Below are 15,298 nucleotides of genomic sequence, written 5' to 3'. Positions count from 1 at the left end.
AACACATTTTAAAGCTAGAATAATTTCTTTCTTTTTTTTCTTTTCAGAAAGAAATGAGCATAAATCAATAGGTGACAGTTCTGAACACCCCAAATTTTTTTCAGCAGGGACTTATCTATACATAATAAACATTTGTACTGAGATAAACAGGTCATACAAAAGCAGTAAAAACATTTAGGACATGAGGGACATGTTGTTCTATTGACATCACTCGTTCAGCACGTTCAGTTAAGTCGGTATGTCATAACACATATTCAATGAATCTGTTAATATTTAAATATTTATCACCGTAAGTGGTGCTTCCCTGCAGGGGGAATGGCTTCGAGGACCATGACTGGGTGCCATTGCTAGAGGGTAAACTGCTTCCGTGAACTCTGGACTATAGCAGACTGACTGGAGGCACCTTGGGGTGAGGATAGTGATACACTTGGATAGGACATTGAAGACCCAGAGGCAAACTGACTTGTGGTACCTTGAGGCTGAAGTGATCCACCATAAGTGATGCTTCCCTGCAGGGGGAATGGCTTCGAGGACCCTGACTGGGTGCCATAGCTAGAGGTAAACTGCTTCCGTGAACTCTGGGCTGTAGCAGACTGACTGGAGGCACCTTGGGGTGAGAATAGAAATACACTGGGATAGGAGGACAGAGACCCAGAGGCAAACTGACTTGTGGTACCTTGAGGCTGGACAGAACCACTGTAAGTGCTACTCAGTCCCTTGGAGGCAAAGCCAGTAGAGCCCCCAAACCAAGCACCAGAGCTACTTTTTGACTGGCTATAAACAGCTGGGTGTGATGACATGGGAAAATTCACATATTTGGCAGGGGTATACAGACCCAGAGTGCCCTGAGGCTTCAGATATAAGCTAGAAGTAGAACTACCTCCCTGCACAGGAAAAAAGCTAGTACTTTCTCCTGGTGTAGAAACACTAGCAGTATCTGTGGCTGCTGATTCCGAGGAACCCTGGAGCGACGTCAAACTGCCTGCATACCGTTCATTTAAGGGTAGAGGCAAGGAAGTTAAAACGGAGCTGCTTGGAGGCGTTTGAGCATGGGCCGTTGATTCATGCCCGCTGGAAACACGACCTTTAACAAATTGGAGTAAGTTCAACCTTTTCAGGGGTCTGTTAGTGAATAAACTAGAGCCCACTTCTTCAGGCAAAATCCCAGTCACAGGGACCTCTACCACAGAAGACTGGACTGCACAAGGTGAGAAAGTTTTGTCAGAAGGTTGGCCCCACTGGTGGTGGGCATTTGAATGAGCTCCACCTGTTAATTAGAGAAAATAGAAGACTTGTAGAAAAAGAAACCTCACAATTTAAAATCCTTTGCAAGATAGAGATATATATATATATATATATATATATATTTTTTTTTTACCTTTAAATCCATGAGCATTACTCAAAAAGAGCAGAAAGATTACAAACAAGGGTAACCTAAAAGTAAATATATAAAATGCATAAAGTAAATCCATTATTTGCAGAATCATTCACAAACACAGATAGACAGATTGAAACTCACTAGTGTCCACCCTTTATCCATGGCAAAAAAAAAAAAAACCTGAGTACTCCAAAGCCCCAACATTCACTTTCTCAAACCACCACACTGACGCTACAAATACAAACATACATGTAGCTGGAGATAAGTGTATTTTATAGGCCTTCATCAGTCCAATTAGGGCAAATAACTAATTACAAGAAACATCGTTCACCTGGGAAACTAACTGGCTGTTAAAAGATAATTGATGATTGTGTTATGAAGGCTCTGATTCCCTGTGCTGTTTAAACATTTTAAAGCAGATAATTAATCAAGCATTTCACTGTGTAACGACTGCATAGGATATCCTCATACACCTTACACAAAATGTGCCTGATCACATCAGGATGACCTTTATAAATAGTTTTGTGTAATTGTCATAATGTAATACAGACTTTGCAGAGAGACAATTACTGATATATGGGGCAGATAAGTTTTAGGATTGGGCACATGCAGAAGTAAGAACTAAGTTCAGTTTATGCTAAATTGGGTGGAATTTAATGCTAAATTGCGTCTAAAAACAATCCTGTACCTTTTGCCAACTTAGCAAGTTACATGAATATGGTTAAGCAAAACTACTCAATTTTACAATATGTGTATGCACAATTGAGAACCACTGTGCTTTGTAAAGTTGTGTTGTGTATATTACGTCAATACCAAAATTAACATCAGTCCATCAAGACGTGCATTGCTGCACTATTATATTTGATTACTTTCATCATGATCATTCATTTACACCAGGTTTAAGGAAGTGGTCACATAGTACTGTATATATTTCCAATAGTGTTCATGCATTTGGATAATCACTTCATTATGAATTCACTTGAAATCACACACTGTACCACAGTACATGGCACCAAAATAAATTATAATAAATACATTGCTTATACAACTATAAAGGACACATTGTTATACCAAACATAAATTAACTAACGTAAAAAAAATCTATTGCTCAGATTTTGGATTTCTTACTTTGATTTGATAGGGCCACTGTGCTTATCTATTCCCTTTTAATGCATTATATGAACATTTGGCTTCCTTATAATCTTTATAATGATGACAGATTCATAGACTGCAATAAGCATCATTGATCTTGGCACTTTTGAAACTAAAGAAGCAGGCTGTTTTGTGACACATACTAGTAGCTTTGTCAGTTTTTCTAATATTTTGCAGGCTAAGATAAAAGTTTGGCTTTACATCATATACCACTTGGTCAGAACACTGTTTGACACACTGAGCAACACACAAAAAAAACGTCCACACCGCAGTGCAACAACGATATTCATAACATTTTGCTTGACTATTTAGCAACACTTAAATAAATAAATAAATAAATAACAAGATCAGCAATGAAATCAACTTTGTAATCCATCAGTGTAGACTTGGTGTGCTAGATTTGAGCAGAGAGATAGAGTAAAATCTGTTTGATAGATTTGAGCGTAACCATAAGTACCAAAATGTATTTACACCAGGTCAAGGTTTGATGATTTGATTCAAATCAGACAGATTTACAGCTGACAAAGTTCATGAACAAGGAAGGAAGGAAGACTAATGTCAAACTCAGCCAGAGTGCTCTGAGGGATCCTGTTCAGGATCCTGTCCTCTTTGGGGAAGATTCTCAAGAGCTGCCAGCCAATGTCCAATGTTTCGAACCCAGTTAGATTCTCATATGCACCTGTGATACAAAACATGTTAAGCTCATTTTGAAATGATATATAGTACAGGCCATTGCCATCCATGGAATCATATTACATTTAATAAAAAAATAAAAAATAATAAAAAAAGCTTTTTACCAGTTAGTTGAGCTAGAAAATTAAACTTTTTTGATAATTATGTCTGAAAACTTCTCAGCAACTAGTTTTTTTTTCAACCCTGTTTAAATATAGGCCTATGCTGCAAACTAGTGGTTATACTATGTATTACATTTTATTTTATTTATTTCAACCAGATAGCACAAATGCAATATATGAAAAAGAATAAAATGTGTTTTTTACTTCTTATTTGTATTATTTTATATAAATAAATGGTGTATAATGTATTAGTTAGAAGATATGAGACTCTTCCTGTTTCCCTTTTTGTCATTATTTTATTTCATCAACTCCATTCAAGATACCCGTTCGAAATTTTGCATCTTCAATATAGTGGCATCATGATGAGAAAGTTTGGTGTGAATCGTGTGAGGCTCCTTGCAGCAGTAGTTAAAGATCAGAGCTTAATTCCAAAAATCCACATTCAAACAAATATATCTGACTTCCTGTTGGTCGGAGCTAATAACTGAAAATTAGAAAGTCGTCTGGCTCGATGAGAATAATATAGGGGTAGGGTTAGTGTAAGGAGACAGAATATGCAGTTTGTAAAATATAAAAACCATTATGTCTATGGAGAGTCCCCACAAAGTGGTGTTTGTGTTACCAAAGGGTTTGTGTTGTGTGTGTGTGTGTGTGTGTGTGTGTGTGTGTGTGTGTGTGTGTGTGTGTGTGTGTGTGTGTGTGTGTCTGTTTGTGTATGCGCGCTTGTGTGTGTGTGTGTAGTATCCTGGTATTCCCTACATTGTGGGGACATGTCTCCACATGGATTAAAATATTATTAGCAGAAAATCTTTTGTAAAAACAAAGATAATAACATCACTGTAAGTGCATTTCAGCCGGTCAACCTTCATGAAAACATGACATCTCAAACATACAGTAGTAGTACATGAAAGTTTTTTTATTTTTGTGTTGACAGACTTGTTTTGCTGTTGCACCTGTGTCTATCAAATGAAACGGCATTCTAAAAATGCTCCGCTCAAGTTAAAAGACGTCCAACTTGCGTCTCATTACCGTGTTATTTCCCATTCGACTGCCACAGACACATCCTTTATGAACAGCCGATTAGGACTAGCGATGTGTTCAATGCTATGGTCCTTCATTGAGCGCGTCACAGGACAGCAGTTAATGGCCTCAGCAACTTCACACGCGTATTTCCCTAAACAGCCACAGGTCAGATTTTCCGCTAAAGTGAGTTAGTTAGTTTTTCATATATTATGAATTTTTTATTTTATTTCAGTTTACGAAAATGTTTTTTGATCAATAGTCTTGGTTTCAGTTTTTGTTTACAAAAACAACCTTGTAAAGAGTTAAGAGCCCAACTAATGGAAACACTAATCACTTATGGTGACTTCAAATGAAACACATTAGAGTTAAACCCCTGTTAATTCTCAATAAAACTTGTGTAGACGTCTGACAGAAATAAAGTCAGTCTGGTTAGTAATAAGTGAAGCTGGTAATGCTGTTTGTGGAGTTGTTTAATCCTCCTCTGCTGAGATCTTCACAGATTTAATGTCTTCTTTTCTCTTCAGTTGATTTCATCTAAGACTGTGGCTGAAGTCAGTTGTAGTTCTTGTGTTTCTGCTCATCTCTTTTCTGTTCTCTTCTTTCCTTCAGTGGTTCTGCTCGATAACAGGCTTATTAAGGCTGAGATGACTCCATATTTAATATATACAGACTGTGTGGCTCAGATAAGGTCCAGTTCTGGCATTGCTATGTGTTGCTTGTGGCCCAGATCTGGCAAACAGGAGCGGTCCACCCAAGTGCCATCATTCCACGCAGCATGTGGGCCAGATCATCATTCTGCATGTGCCAGATGTGGGTTGGATCTGGGCCGAAGTAATGTTGTTATCTGGGGCTGGTTTGCTTGGTTTAAACTGGTATCAAAGCCTGGTTAAACTGGTGCTCAGGTGGTTTGGCATTAAGCTGATCTTCCGTCCTGATCAGCTAAAAGTGTCCACCACACTCAACTGCCCTGAATGAGATGAGAGACCAAGACAAGCTTTTTTTCAGTGGGACTGATCTTGCCGCATGAGTGTAAACCAATACACATCAGATCAGATTTTTTTTATTGTTTGCTATAGAAACACAAGACTGCTTTAATCAACAGTTTTGTGATTCAGGTCAATTGATGATTATGTCAAAACATAACCAACACAACAACAAAATCTCATTTTCTCTTTGTTCATCTGGCAGTTGTATCTTCATTACAACAGCCAAATGTATCTAATATGAATAGTTTAACTGAATGAAACACTGATCACCATAATGGTGGATAAAAAAAAATAGATGTTCTCCTTTGGTGATTCTGCTTGTTAACATCAGGTGTCTTCAATAATGATCAATAATCACTCAATTAATCACTTAATTATTTCATTAACTTTAACACTCTTGAGTGTAAATTTAACACTCACATTTTAACACTTTAACACTCTTGAGTCTGGAGCCATATAAACTCCCAGGAGAGTTAATTTAACACTGGAGTTTTTGTTGTGCACCCTATTTGAGTCCCTATCACATGCCTAACACATTTTAAAGCTAGAATAATTTCTTTCTTTTTTTTCTTTTCAGAAAGAAATGAGCATAAATCAATAGGTGACAGTTCTGAACACCCCGTTCTTTTTTTTTTTTTTTTTTCAGCAGGGACTTATCTATACATAATAAACATTTGCACTGAGATAAACAGGTCATACAAAAGCAGTAGAAACATTTAGGACATGAAGGACATGTTGTTCTATTGACACTGTTTCACTCGTCCAGCACGTTCAGTTAAGCCGGTATGTCATAACACATATTCAATGAATCTGTTAATATTTAAACTATTTTGTAGTTGTCCCAGAAATGTAGGGTGGTGTTCAAAGTGTGTTGTGGAAGATTGCTGTTCTTGCCCAATACAGTTTTATAAAAAATTATAATAAAAAATGCTTTCATGAACAATTTACATGCAAATCCATTATATTTTTGTTTCAAGCATAAAGTTCAGTGTATTTTAAATACTTTCTTAAATACTTATTTTTAAGTATATGCTTATATGCTGAAAAAAAAGTACTAATTGTCAAAGCTGTTCTACATGATTTGTTTTTTGTTTTTTTATCACAGAATACTGTAAATATTCTTACAGTAGAAAGACTGGTAAAACATCCTCTGTGTCTGGATTCATGATACAAATTCAAGAAAGCAGCTCTGTTTGCAAAATCACACTGTTAACCTTGCTGTAAAAAAAAAAGGTCAAATTGCTGTAAAATTTAAAGCAACTTACTGGCAATTTTGGTTGCCAGTAAGCCTGTACATTTTAACAAGAGTACTGTAAATCATAAACTACAATTATACTGTAAAATTATACAGCGCACATGTAAAAGCATCAAAACAAGAGCAGCTGTGAATTTACAGTTCTTTAATGTAATCTTTACAGTATGTTACTGTTATTAATGATGTACTGAATTAAAACCTGAGATAACTAATTTCATTTGAGGAAATTGATTGGTCAATTGCCATTAAATATATATACTGTGAGATTATTTCATTTGAATCCACTAAGAAAAAGATTTTATGAGTTAACTAAAAACATCAATTTAACTAAATCCTACTAGTGATCATCATCACACATGAATCAATGAATTAAAGAACTTAAAAACGTCATCAATGCATCAGCAACTACATCGTCACTGCCTTTAAATAAAGCAACATACAGTATAACATCAATGTTTTTTTTCTCATCCTAGACTGAAGCACAGGCTCTACTCTTCAGCACAGGCTCTACTCTTCAGCACAATGGTGACACACAAAACTCATCAGAAACCCTTTAAATCCCAACAGATCATTAAACACACAGCAAAAACTCCAGTGTTAAATGAACTCTCCTGGGAGTTTATATGGCTCCAGACTCAAGAGTGTTAAAGTGTTAAAATATGAGTGTTAAATTAACACTCAAGAGTGTTAAAGTTAATGAGCTAATTAAGTGATTAATTGAGTGATGATTTACCATTATTGAAGACACCTGATGTTAACAAGCAGAATCACTGAAGGAGAAAATCTATTCTTTTAAGATACCGTTATGGTGATCAGTGTTTGCTTTAGTTGGGCTCTTGACCCTGTTGTATCTGAGTTATAACTGCCAGATGAACAAAGAGAAAAGTTGATTAGGTTGTGTTGGTTATGTTATGACATAATCATAATTTGACTTGAGTCACTAAACTCAATTAGAGTCTAATCTCTGACTTAAATGTATATTGTTGATTACAACATCACTGTGATTCTACAGCATAAGATCCAGAAATTTCTAAATAATCTAAATGTTTTTTTAAAGTTGTTCTGATAAAACAAAATCTTTCTTTTAGGCACACACAGACATCAATGGTGACAAACAGAATATTCAATTAGGGAAAGGAAATTACTAAGACAATTCAGTTCATAATTTATTCATAACGTTGTTGAGATTCACAGGCTGATTATTGATGTCAGTGTGTCTAAATAAAGTAAATTTCTTTCGGTAATTGTCTTTTGATCAGAACAACTTTCAAAAAATATTTTGGATTATGTTGAAAATGCTGATAATCATTTGCTGCAGAATCACAGGGCTGCTGTAATCAACAAGACAGACGTAACTCTCTAAATGAGATTTGTGCTTCAGGTCAAATTATGATTATGTCAAAACATAACCATCACCACCTGAGCAACTTTTCTTTTTGTTCATCTGGCAATTATAACTCAGATACAACAGCCAAACAAAATCTAAAGTTAATGATTTGAGGGTCAAGACCCCAACTAAAGCAACACTGATCGCCATAACGGTGTCTTAAACAATGAGATTTTCTCCTTCAGTGATTCTGCTTGTTAACATCAGGTGTCTTCAATAATGGTCAATCATCACTCAATGAATCACTTAATTAGCTCATTAACTTTAACACTCTTGAGTGTTAATTTAACACTCATATTTTAACACTTTAACACTCTTGAGTCTGGAGCCATATAAACTCCCAGGAGAGTTCATTTAACACTGGAGTTTTTGCTGTGCACTAACATATCTCCACTATAGCATTATGTGCAAAAACACATAAAATCACACAAAGCAAATCACAGAATTGTACTTTTTTGTTTAGTAAATTTGACAATGAGATTTTACTGTAAACAGCTGACTTAAGCCACAGCTTTAGATGAAATCAAAAAGAGAGAAAAGAAGACTGACTTTATTTCTGTCATAATAAAACTTAATGAGAAATAACTGAGGTTTAGATGTTGATGATGTATTGACAATATTTCATTAAAAGTTACCATGATCATGATTAGTGCTTTCTTTAGTTGGACTCTTGACTCTTTATTTCTTCAACATTTGTTATTCTCTAGCTGCCATAACCATATCTTTATAAAACGGACTCGTTTTGCCAATATAAGGCAAGGAAATATATACTCTGGTATTGATGATGGGATATCATCGTCTGGAGGATGTTATGCTGATATTGACCAGAGTCTATTTTCTGACTATGAAGAATTGGTCAAAATAGGCACATGATAATACGTGATGTCATGAGATCAGATAATTTATGTTTTACATATTCACGAATCACAAAAAATGTTTCAACCTACAGGAACACACACATATATCAAGATTCAGCATATGAACCTCAACAATGGTGACAAACAAAATATAAACAGATAAACTCTGAACATCACAAATCAAGCTACTAAAAAGTCACATCAAAAACAACAAAAATAAAAGCACATGGTAAAAATAAAAGAAAATAATAAAATTCAGCTACATAATTTATGCATGCAGCAATGCATTCGGGGAATTATGTACTATGGTGGTACCCAGCATACATTGCAACATGAAGCTTTTCATTTGAATGTCACCATTGTTGAGATTCATACGCCGATGTCTGTGTGTGAGAAAATGGCGTTTTAAAATTGTTTATGCATTATATATATTTTAAACTGTTCAAATTATAACAATGCTGTCAAATTTCATATGTGTATGATTAATAATCAATCATATGAAATGACCCACATGATTGCTTGCGAATAGATTAACATGTGAAAACATCCGCCAAAACATTTTTTTTCTATGTGAATACTGTTTTACGTGAATATTATGACATGAGTGAAGCACAAAGATTTGTTTACAAAATAAATCATAGGTTAGCAATTAAATGTTACATCGCAGCCATGGAAAAGTCTGGATTCACGACGAATGAGAGAGTTGTGCATGAGCCCATAAATTTAAACTTCGTTGGCTTTGAATTCTGGTTTGCGATCTGGTCACCCGATTATCAGTGAATTTAACAATAATCCTTTAGTTATTCCATATAGAAGGCTTGAATTGTGTTGATAAGGTTCTGACTTTATCTTGTGTTTGTGTTATTATAAGTTATTATCTAGTTTACTGTAGTGTCACTTTCTATTTTACATGTGCCCAGCAACTGTTAGGCCAATCAGCAATCTCCCTTTTTTTTCTTTTTTCCACTAGCGCAACCCCGAACTGTTGTCAGTATGCATGTAACTTTCATCGGAGACACTCGCTCCATTCCCGATCCGATATATCTAGGGGGAAATATCTTTATTCTTCAGTTCTGCTTCATGCGTCCATGAGAATAAACCATGAACAAAACTCACATCGTCTATATCAAACTGTTTCATTAAAGAGTGGCATGAGAGTGTAAAATTCGTCCTCATTATTGTTCTGACCGGACAACCTGGGGAGATTGAGGATTTTGTATCAACCCTAAGTACAGTCCTTCTCAGAGGTCACAAGTTTGGGTCTCCTTCCCGACACCTTCTTTATAAATTGTCTACTTTTAAACAAAACAATTTAAAACGAAAATAAACCGACTAGCCTACTCTGCTTATGAATTCTGTATGAAGTGTGCATTTCTCTCTATAGGCGCGCTCACTGCAAAAATGAGTCAGCATCGTCAACTTCATCTTTGCAGCCCGACACTGACACAGAAAACACTAGTTTATTAATAAACAATTAAAATGTCTCCTTGCTATATTTGACACATTCATAAACATTAGGCTACTTTTGCTGTTTTTTTGTGACAGCTGTTATGTGCGTTATTGGCAGCGTCACCATCTGGTTACATAAATGCGTCACCACCGCATCAGCACCAGAACATGAAGATTTTATTTTAGAAAATAATCGCACAACCCTTTTAGATATTCTATAATTAAATCAACTAATCGAATATTCAAAAATTGTGACTCATCCCTCCATGGAATCTCCTGTTTCTTTTTCCATATCGTCACTCGCTTCTCACCCATTTCTGAAGGGGATTATAAACGTTTCTTCCTTGGTTCGGTTTTAATTAGGCCTATTATTTTCGTATTCTTTATGGTTAAGTAGAAAAAAGCTGTAGGACAGATAGCCTACATTTTTACTTGTATGTCAAATTCCTTTTAACACAGTTTGTGCTTGTTATTAGACATGGTAAGGCGCGTCAAGTTTATTTGTAAAGCGTGTTTCATACGCACAGGTGATTTTAGTTTCGCTTTCTCTGGCAGCGCAATATCAAACATAGCCTAGCCTTGCCCTTGTGGAAGATAAAATTCGCCATTCATACCTTTAACAACAAGCAGAAAACACGAAGATATCAGAAAAGAGATCGATGGTCTCTTCCCTGCTCGTGTCCCACATCCCTCTCAAAGCGCAGAGCGGTAGGCTATATCACGCGTCTTTGTGTGGAAATATTAAATGAAAGTTTTTTTTTTTTTTTTATAGATTCAACTTTATTATATAATTTAAGTTACCAGTATTTACTGATATTTATTTAAATGCTTTACAGCCTTTAGTGTGTTGTTTCTTTGTTTGTTTTTTCATTTCAAAACATCCCCCAACCACCGCACCACCGCCGGTAGTTGGTCCATTACCACCGCGGTGGTAAAAAACTGCCACCGTCACAGACCTAGTGCACCGTAGGCTTAAATCAGGAGAATATCGCGGAAGACGATGTTATAGCCGACTAAATGTCTCAAATGCATCAGAGCTGAAGTGACGGGAACACAGCCATGGGTCTTTAGTGAGTTGTACTCGTCCACAAGCAACTTCCCACTCTTTTCTTATTTTCTTCTCCTTTGGAAAGCAGTGGAGGCTTACATCACTCCCCTTGTTGCCTTTGGACGACTGGAAATTACAACCAAACGCTGCACAATGTGGCATTATATTCACTTTTAGGATGTAGCTACAGTTAAACTTAGTGCCATTAGCTCACCTCTCTCTGTTCTGAACACAACCAACACAAGTACACAACCTATACACGTCATCAACCCAGAATGCATTGCGCGTGCAAAAAAAAATGGCTAGAACTAGGGGTGTCGCAATATACCGGTGTTGACGATAACCGTGATATTCAAAGCATGAAATATCGACATCGTGTTAATTTAGAGTGTGACAATATACCGGTATTGGTGATAACCACAATGTTTAAAATGAATAGGACTCTTATGATAACATGACACGTAAATACTCCAGCGCCAGTACCTGGTTGACCTCTCAGGTGGCAGTATTGCACCCGCTGACACCTGTCAAATAAGAAGACGACGCAGCGCTCGTCCGCGCCCGCGCAGCTAGAGTGGAACACTCTGTCCACACACCCGAAAAAAGTAAGCTCGCCAGTATTAAGAACAGAGTTCTTCGGCTTAAAAAAAACAGCACCTTAAAGGTGGTCGCACACCGGACGAGAAGCGCAGCGCCACGTCTTTAAAATTCGAACACATTCTCTATGAGTGTACACACACCGGCGGCCGCGGCGCCCAACAACGGCTCAGGACCTTGTTCAAAATCCTGCCGCGACACAGAGCGTCATGCATTTACATCGTTTTATATTAAATTTACATTAGCCTATATTTGTCTCAAATCATCGTAAATGATTTCACCCTGTGCTGCAATATACATTTAATTTTACATTAATTTACAGAAATCAGCTGCTTGAATGAAAATTGCTAATGTTATCAGATTTTCAGGTGATATTCTCAATTCATTCAGTTAACGGACACTCTGAAGTAAAGTGTTCAGATCACAGACTGAGCAACTATTATTTAATTGTACAGTGTAATCATAACATAGTACAGACATTATCTCAATTCCATAATGTCCTTAAACAATGATATTGCTGGCCATAAACTGAGACGCGCGTGCGATCACGCTGACGATCACGATGAGACAGGGAGAGTGCACATTGTAGCTACTTACATCTACTGTGTTTACGCCACGGGAATACTCGGCTTGGCATTTTGAAATATTTCTATGTTTATTTGGCCGTTCAGGCGCGCAACCGAAGACAAAGACTGGCGCGCGCACCATCCTGTCAGTAGAATTCAGTTCTCTTTCGCGACTTATCGTGCTTTTAATATTTCTTTTCAATAGCACATCCTGCTCTTTTCTTTCTCATTCATGTTTTGTTATGAACTTTACATAATCGTCAACTGAAATCTGTGCGGATTAGCAACAATACGATACATTTATAGGACATAAAGGGTCTCTGCGGCAAAAGTGAAAGTACCAGTGGCCAACGGGTGAAATGTTTCTCTTTGCACAGCAAAGCACCCGTTTCAATAAAAGGATATATTAAAGTTTATAAAGCCTACTTTTACATTTTCATTGCTGTTTTAAAATGAATTTCGCCATCACCTTAAACAAGCTGCTCTGCTTGAATCCCAGTGCAGGAGCTGTAACTGTTAGGTTACCACAGAAACGTAAACGTTTGGTTGATTGCTGTGGTGACTCGTGACACTCGCGAACAGCACTGAACACACACGTCTTCATTTTTTTTATCGTTTGTTGGTAAAGGGTGAGAGACCTTGCGAGCCACACGAGCCATAGGTTCCCAACCACTGGTGTACACACGAAAACGAACTGCCGTGAGACTGGGCTGGTCTGACAGGGTGGGGGGGGGGCGTGGCATCACGATGGTGGCTCTCCATCGTGATGTCGGTCAGCCATCACGATGGACGATGATATCGTCCATCGGCACAACCCTAGTATTAGTGTTAGTGATGAGTCGTTCATGAGCGATCCGTTCATTGCGTCTGTCACATGACAAATGAACGAAAGACTCGGAAGGTAAAGTCATTATTTATCCCACAGTAGCTGCACGGGTCTCAAGCTGTCTGGCGGACATCTCCACATGGATGAAGGAACATCACCTGCAGCTCAACCTGGCAAAGACTGAGCTTCTCGTCCTCCCTGCCAATCCGTCTCTACAGCACGACTTCACCATCCAGCTAGAGTCATCATTAATCACCCCATCAAGATCGGTCAGAAATCTTGGAGTAACGTTTGATGACCAGCTGACCTTCACTGATCACATTTCAAAGACAGCTCGATCATGCAGGTTTGCACTGCACAACATCAGGAAGATCAGGCCTTTCCTAACTGAGCATGCAACGCAACTTATCGTCCAGGCCCTGGTCATCTCTAGGCTCGACTACTGCAATGCTCTTCTGGCTGGACTTCCAGCATGTGCGACCAAACCCCTACAGATGATCCAGAATGCTGCAGCTCGTCTTGTCTTCAACGAGCCCAAGAGGGCCCACGTCACTCCTCTGTTCACCTCTCTGCACTGGCTACCTCTCGCTGCTCGCATCAAGTTCAAGGCACTGACGCTTGCTTACAGATCCATCACAGGCTCAGCTCCCTCCTACTTTCACTCACTCCTACGAGTCTACATCCCTACCAGACACCTACGATCGGTCAACGAGCGACGTCTCGTGGTTCCATCACAGAAAGCCACAAAATCACTTTCCAGAACATTCTCATTCACAGTTCCATGCTGGTGGAACGCTCTCCCCACCCTCATCCGGAATGCAGAATCCCTGACAACATTCAAAAGACAGCTGAAAACCCATCTCTTCCGTGAGCACTTAACCTTATAAAAAAAAATTAAAAAAAAAATTAAAAAATCCTTTCCCTTTGAAACATCACTTATCAGGCTTATGCTACTCTGAATAATACCTGAACTTCGTATTTTGAGCACTTCTTGCGTTGTTGTTGTTTTTGCCTCTTTATGATGACTCGCTGAATTTTTGTCCTAATTTGTAAGTCGCTTTGGATAAAGGCGTCTGCTAAATGACTAAATGTAAATGTAAATGTAAATGTAAATTTATGTTCCCTGTAAATTATTTTTGACTGCATTATAATGATTTCTTAATTCAGAATATGATCAAGATTGCGTAGGTGGATGTGTTCGGGGAATTTGCCTGATAAAAGTATAACATTTAAAGCCCCTTAAACGAATGAAATGACTCGAAAAAAGATTCGTTCATTTTGATGAACGAGATCGAACAAGAGAGTCAGTAAAATGCTTCCAAATTCCCATTACTAATTAGTGTGAACTTATTTCATTTGATATAAAAAAGTATCGTACATAAAAAGATTTCCATTGGACCTGCAACTACTGTACACAGTCACCACCTGTTAAATACAACAACATGCAGTGTATCATCAATGTTTCTAGATCTTCTCCTGGACTAAAGCACAGGCTCTACTCTACTGCACAATGGTGACCTAAAAAACAAAATTTTACAGTAAACTACTGGCAACAGTGTTGCATCAAAATCCACAATACAAAGAGTAAAAGTAACATTGACGCATTGTTGCAGTGAGATAATTCAGTGAATATGTAAGTGATTGTTGAGCATTAGTGATGAACACCTGCTGTTAACAAGCAGAATCACTGAAGGAAAGAGGAACACACGAACAGAAAATAGAGAAACACAAGAACTACAACTGACTTCCAGCCATTACACATTATTACACTTATTATTAAACAGAATGACTTTATTTCTGTCATACATCTACCGAAGTTGTTATTGAGATCATTATTTCTTTGCTCTTGGCTGACATGTGGCATTGCTATGCAGAGGTGTAAAGTCCAGGTTCAGAAAGTAAAAGTCCTCCTCACAGTGGCGGTTCTAGGGGGGGGCCCGGGGGGGCCAGTGCCCCTGTTGTCAACAAGCTTGGCCCCCC

General features: G+C 37.7%; 1 protein-coding gene across 2 annotated transcripts in view; it reads left to right on the top strand.

Moving 5' to 3' along the window:
* The first annotated feature begins 218 nt into the window (after positions 1-218).
* LOC309507345 (cytochrome P450 2K6-like) overlaps positions 219-15,298 on the top strand; it is a 75,133-nt gene continuing 60,053 nt past the window's right edge. Inside the window, exon 1 of one of the 2 annotated variants that reach the window (XM_082181511.1) lies at positions 219-1,099. In XM_082181511.1, coding sequence (XP_082037637.1) covers positions 1,065-1,099 — 35 coding nt within the window. In that variant the 5' untranslated portion in view covers positions 219-1,064. Of the gene's footprint in view, positions 1,208-15,298 lie in introns of both variants that reach the window. The other variant, XM_082181514.1, reaches the window with a different exon arrangement.

The sequence above is a fragment of the Leuciscus leuciscus genome (assembly GCF_965113295.1).
Source record: "Leuciscus leuciscus genome assembly, chromosome: 1".
NCBI classification, from domain to species: domain Eukaryota; kingdom Metazoa; phylum Chordata; class Actinopteri; order Cypriniformes; family Leuciscidae; genus Leuciscus; species Leuciscus leuciscus.
The sequence above is the reverse complement of the archived record's forward strand: the minus strand, read 5'-3'. Positions and strand labels throughout refer to the sequence as shown.